Raw genomic sequence first — 6,000 nt, 5'->3', positions numbered from 1 at the left:
CACCATATATGCAATTTTAAAACCTTGACTCTTGTCTTTGGAGAAAAATTCATTCCTATTTGGTTAAGCCACTGCAGCTGGGTTTTACATGAAGCTCACTCTATTCCTAACAGATGCAGAGGATCTCTTTAAATATGAGTAATATATTTGCTGGTAATAATTTGTTTTCTGAAGCAGCACTGAAGAACAGAAATATAATGTCCACATATGTAATTTAACATTTTCTAATAGTTACATTTTAAAATGGCAAAAAGGTAAAATTATTTTAATATATTGTATTTAACCCAATATATTGAAAGCATTGTTTCAACATGACACTAAAAATCATCAGTGGTATTTTTACATTCATTTTTTTTTTTAAACTAGGTCTTCGTAGTTCAGTGTGTGTTGTATGCCTTTTATTTATGGCATAGCTTAATTCAGACTGGCCACATTTCAAGAGCCCCAGAGCCCCATGTGGCGGCTGGCAGCTGCTGTATTGGACAGTGCACTCCTATAGCCCCTCATCTGTGACCTGTTTTGTGCTGTTTCTCAAACTTGACTGCATTGGAGCTTACAGGAATGCTACCTGGGTCCCATCTCAGATATTGACACATAAGAGGTCTGAGTACTACCGGGGAATTAGGAGTTCTAAAAACTCTCTAGATGATTCTAGTTTAAGAATTACTGTTCTAGCACCTTTATTTCTTGAGCCTCATTCTCAGTCTGGGAACAGTTGAATGGTGTTTTTTCAGGAGCTGCTCTTTCCAAATCAGAACTGGCAGGCTTGCACGGGGTCTAAACTCTTGTCTCCATCTCTATCTCCACCTCTCTCTCACACACACGTGTAGACACACACACACCACCAAAGCCCTAGAAGCATAGTCAGTGTCACTCTGTGTTACCAGGTCAATTTAGCTGTGGTCCCAGGCTGACCAGATCATACCAAAACATCCAAAAGATGAGCTCTCTTCATTCTCAAAGACTGAAGTTACCACAAAATCCTGGGACCATGAATAAGCATGTAAAGATAGATATCCTCGGATCGTGGGCTGGAAAGAGTAAAACAAGCCCCCGTGGAGGTCAGAAAAGCCCAGATTCATGTGATACCTATGAGCAAGAGCCAGCCCAGCAGTCCGTAGGACTGATATCCACGAGAGAGCTGGCTGTGGACTAGGACTCTAGAAGCCAGGTACATTTCTCTCTAAAGTCGCTTTCAAATTAACCAGTAACTTTTATTTTTTGAGACAAGGTCTTGCTCTGTTGCCTAGGGGGGTGTGCAGTGGAGCAATCACAGCTCACCGCAGCCTCAACCTCCTGGGCTCCAGCTATCCTCCTACCTCAGCTCACTGAGTAGCTGGGACTACAAATGCGTGCCATCATGCCTGGCTAATTTTTAATTTTTTTGTAGAGACAGGGTCTCTCTTTGTTGCCCAAGCTGGTCTCAAACTCCTGGCCTCAAGCAGTCCTTCTGCCTCAAGGCTCCCAAAGTGCTGGGATTACAGGCATGAGCCACTGTGCCCAGCTCAGTTGGTACTATTATTGATAACCTGTGTCAGACATTGCTTCTTTAAAGAACAAATCAGCTGTTAAATACAAAACAAAACAAACTTTATTTTGGAAATAAGGTCTTAGAAGCAAGTTACTCAAGTCAGATTCACTCTCCAACCCAACAGTTTTTCTTCTTTTTTTTTTTTTTTTGAGTCTGGTTCACTTTATTTTTGGCCCCCATTCAAGTCTCCCAAAGGGTTTCCCAGCGTCACTTCAGAGTCTCCCGCAGAGTCACCATCAAGCAGACACCTTCCTCAGGAGGCTGTGTCATTGCCCCAATCTTTGACTTCTGGTATCACCATCTCCTGTCACCTGGGTTCCAGTCTCTGTCCAATGACCTCACAGGACTTCAGAGCATAGCTACCAGTTTGAAGGCGCCCTCAGGTTTGGTAGGAACCACGTGGACAAAAGTCTTGTAGAGCACAGCACCCTTGGGCAGCCTGGTGATGAGATCCACAGCCTCCATATTTCTGGGATGAGGCACGTAGACATCCTTAGTGTAGTGGACTATCCCCTCTTCCAGGGCATATAGACATTTATTCTTCCCAAGACCCACATGGGCACCTGGGTGCCGGCGGAAATGGCGCTGTGTTCCAAGGATGTTCCCAGCATGAACATAGTGTCCTTCCATTTTCTTAATGCCTAGGCGTCTGCCTGATGACTTTCCACCGAGGTTTTTGGAGCTACCATCCGTCTTCTTGGAAGCATACCTGACAGCAAGAGCTGTAGCTGGAGAGGGGCTCAGCAAGGATGAAACGGCTGTCCGGATCCTTAGCGCCACCGCCGCCCAACAGTTTTTCTTTAAACCGAGTCTTGCTCAGTTGCCCAGACTGCAGTGCAGTGCACGATCTCAGCTCACTGCAACCTCACTTCCTGGGTTCAAGTGATTCTCCTGCCTCAGCTTCCTGAGTAGCTGGGAGTACAGGCATGCCACCACGCCCAGCTAATTTTTGTATTTTTAGTAGAGATGGGTTTTCACCATGTTGGCCAGGATAGTCTCGATCTCTTGACCTCGTGATCTGCCCACCTCAGCCTCCCAAAGTGCTGGGATTAAAGGCGTGAGCCACCGCGCCCGGCCCAACCCAACGGTTTTTTGAGTACCTATTCTGTCATTATGTTTGGTTTTTACAAAGGAAAAAGGGTAGACTTCTTATTAGGAAGCCCAGGTACCAGAAGAGGATTCAAGGTTTATTCACAAATGTTTGCTAAGTATCTGTCCTGTGCCAGGTTCTATACTGAGTGCTAAGAACAGAGTGATAAAGAGGACATAGTTCCTGCCCTTCTGAAGCTTCAGTTGTCTCTATTGGGTATAGCACTTGGCTGGAGTGTCTCTCCAGAATGCTTGCCCTGGGTAGAGGGGGTATACTTCTTGCTGATATCCTCTTGTATATACAGATTCTAGCTGAGGACAGTTTTTTGTCATTAAGAGTTCCTGCTGGAGGTCAGTCAGGTAAATTGTTGCTGGTAGAAGTGATCTCTGCTAGCAATGATCAACAATCAAAATGTTGATTAAATGATGGGTCCTCTCCCAGCACTTTGGGAGGCCGAGGCGGGTGGATCACGAGGTCAAGAGATCGAGACCATCCTGGTCAACATGATGAAACCCCGTCTCTACTAAAAATACAAAAATTAGCTGGGCATGGTGGTGCATGCCTGTAATCCCAGCTACTCGGGAGGCTGAGGCAGGAGAATTGCCTGAACCCACGAGGCGGAGGTTGCGGTGAGCCGAGATCGCGCCATTGCACTCCAGCCTGGGTAACAAGAGCGAAACTCCGTCTCAAAAAAAAAAAAGAAAAGATGGTATTTTCTTTTTCTCTACCTTCTACCTTCTTAATCTGAAGTTATTTTTCTTTAATAGCATCAGTAAAGGGATAAAGAGTTATTGTGTGCCTCTGGTTAGGATGCCTAAAGACTTAAGCGATCTTCAGAGATTCCTGAAACTAACAAGAAAACATTAGAAGAAATAAAAAAGAGGGACACCATAAAAACTTACTGGCTTATACTCTCCAGAATTGTCAAGGCCATGAAGACAAAACCAAGAAATGGTTTCAGATTAAAGAAGACTAAAGACTAGAGACCTAACAACTAAATGATGTAACTGGAGATTCTGGATTGGATCCAGGACCGAGACAAAAGAATTTTTTTCTCTTGCTACAAAGGACATTAATGATACAACTGATGGATTTGAATAAGTTTTGTATAGTATCATAGCAGTGTAAATTTTCTGATTTTGATAATTATATAATTTTATATGAGACTAATTATTTTGTATGTCCTTAAGAAATAAACAACTAAGTGTATGGAAGTAAAGTAGCATCATATCTGCAACTTTCAATTAATTTAGAAAATTTTTTTTTACAGAGAAAAAGAATGGAAAAATGTTGACATTTAAGAAGTCTGGGTAAAAGAGTACATAAAACTTCATTGAACTCTGTCACTTTTCTGCTTTTCTGTACATTTAAAATTTTTAAAAATATGGCAGAATATTTAATGTTCATTAATCCTATACTTAAGAATATGCAACCAAAAAAAAGGCCTTTAATCCCAGCTACTTGGGGAGGCTGAGGGAAGACTTTATTCTCAGGAAGAAATAAAGCTGCTGTTTTATGTTAGGCAGAAAATATTTTATTTCCTGGGAAAAGTTTAAATTCTTCATGGTTAGTGTTTTGCTTTAAAGGCCCTTGAAAGAAAACAAATCAAGCAGGGGGTGGGAATATGTTTTCTTAGTTTGCGCTGGGTTTTAGTTTTAAATTAAATTACCTGCCAGACTGTTTAATTACCTAGAGACATTCGTTTTCAGTGTCCTGTTTTTAAACATTTGGTTTCCATTCTTTCTTATCTTCTTAATGTTCATCAGCACGTTCGTTGTTCCAGATGGCTCTGTAGCTCATCTTGGTATGCCAATGCTTCAGCTCCTTGTTTGCAGACCCACCTTGTCATTTCTTTCACTGTGAGGGTACTGTCTTCTATTTGGGGATAAAAGTGTCTAGTCCTATGTATTAGTCACAAAGCAGTAATCCAAACCCCTAACTGTACCCATTAAAATTCCTCTCCTCCCTTTTGTGGTCCAGGGGATAAAGGATTTGTGGTCAGATTCATCTCTACTTCTTCAAGTAGTCCACTCCTCCCTCACCTGCTGGCTGCGCTGGCTCCAATGGGGTTGCAGTGAGGTGGGGGCAGAAAAGGTCTCCTTTGTTTGGAACTGAAGAAAAGTGGGCATTGGTCTCCTTTGACCCTGACAGGCATTTAAGCACCTTTCAAATTAGTCCCTTACAGATTCTTTGGAGACCTGTTGCTGATGCTCTCCTGAGAGCCATCTCCACCAACTGCTGGTTGACTGGTTTCTGCCAGTCCATCCACATAGACTGCTTCAAAAGCCCAGCTCTTCTGAAGATAGCTATAGGCTGTCTTGATCCTGGCCTGCTGGGAACACGTCCACATTCTTGGCCTCCACAAACGTTGAGGGAATAGGCTATTTCTAATGGCAGTCACTTTTCCCTACTGTGCCATCAGCACAGCTGGCTAGCTAGTATCTCCTGACATGACACTTCCCCAGAGCCTGGCATCACCCGCTGGGCCACACGGGTTACAGTCCAGAAGTTTATGAAGTGCTCCCAGTGGAGCACCCCCTCTCCCCTCCTCTACTAGGGGGGACAGATGATGGGGAGAACTGCCTGGCACTTGAAAGCTTTCGCCAAAGAAAATCTCATTTCCAATTATCTAAGGTCTTCAACTTTAACCCTTTATATAAAGATGCTGTAACAAGGGACCAAGGTCTCCAACAATGACTTTCTGGACTCCTCTTGCAAATCCTGAGAAAGGGGGGGAAAAAACCAACAACTATATATTTGATATATACTGTTTACATAAAGATCACAAATATATTCTGCACTTCCATTTCTGTTGTCAGTAGACTTTTCCTACAAAAAACCAATTCAGTTAAATACAGAACCTTTGATGAATCCCAAAGGAACATGAGCAAAAGTACTGAAAATCTTAAGATTTGGCCATATGTTGAATGTAATAGTAGAGCCTCACTGATACGGATGGAATCAGTATGGACTGAATGCAACTCATTTCTCTAAAGCAATGGTCACCAGAGACCAGTTTGGTGGAAGACCATTTTTCCACGGACAGGGGTGGGGTTTCATTTTAGGATGATTCAAGCACATTACATTTATTGTACACTTTTCTATTATTACATTGAAATATGAAATAGACAACTTAATAATTATCCAATTAGGTGGGAGCCCTGAGCTTGTTTTCCTGCAACTACACAGTACTATCTGGGGGTAATGGGAGTGAGAGACAGATCAGGAATTAGATTCTTATAAGGAGTGTGCAACCTAGATCCCTCGCATGCACAGTTCACAACAGGGCTCACACTCCTATGAGAATCTAATGTCGCTGCTCATCTGACAGGTGGAGCTCAGGCAGTAATGTGACTGAAGGGGACTGACTGTAAATACA

General features: G+C 42.8%; 1 protein-coding gene across 1 annotated transcript; it reads right to left on the bottom strand.

Moving 5' to 3' along the window:
* Nucleotides 1–1,575: 1,575 nt before the first annotated feature.
* LOC100401699 (large ribosomal subunit protein bL27m) lies at nt 1,576–4,886 on the bottom strand. The gene is made up of 2 exons (XM_035276803.3): nt 4,805–4,886; nt 1,576–2,346 (listed from the first exon to the last, which is right to left on the bottom strand). Exons 1-2 carry the CDS (start codon nt 4,884–4,886, stop codon nt 1,880–1,882), a joined length of 549 nt encoding a protein of 182 aa, XP_035132694.3. The 3' UTR covers nt 1,576–1,879.
* Nucleotides 4,887–6,000: the final 1,114 nt, after the last annotated feature.

The sequence above is a fragment of the Callithrix jacchus genome, chromosome 16 (assembly GCF_049354715.1).
Source record: "Callithrix jacchus isolate 240 chromosome 16, calJac240_pri, whole genome shotgun sequence".
Classification (NCBI taxonomy): Eukaryota; Metazoa; Chordata; class Mammalia; order Primates; family Cebidae; genus Callithrix; species Callithrix jacchus.
The sequence above is the reverse complement of the archived record's forward strand: the minus strand, read 5'-3'. Positions and strand labels throughout refer to the sequence as shown.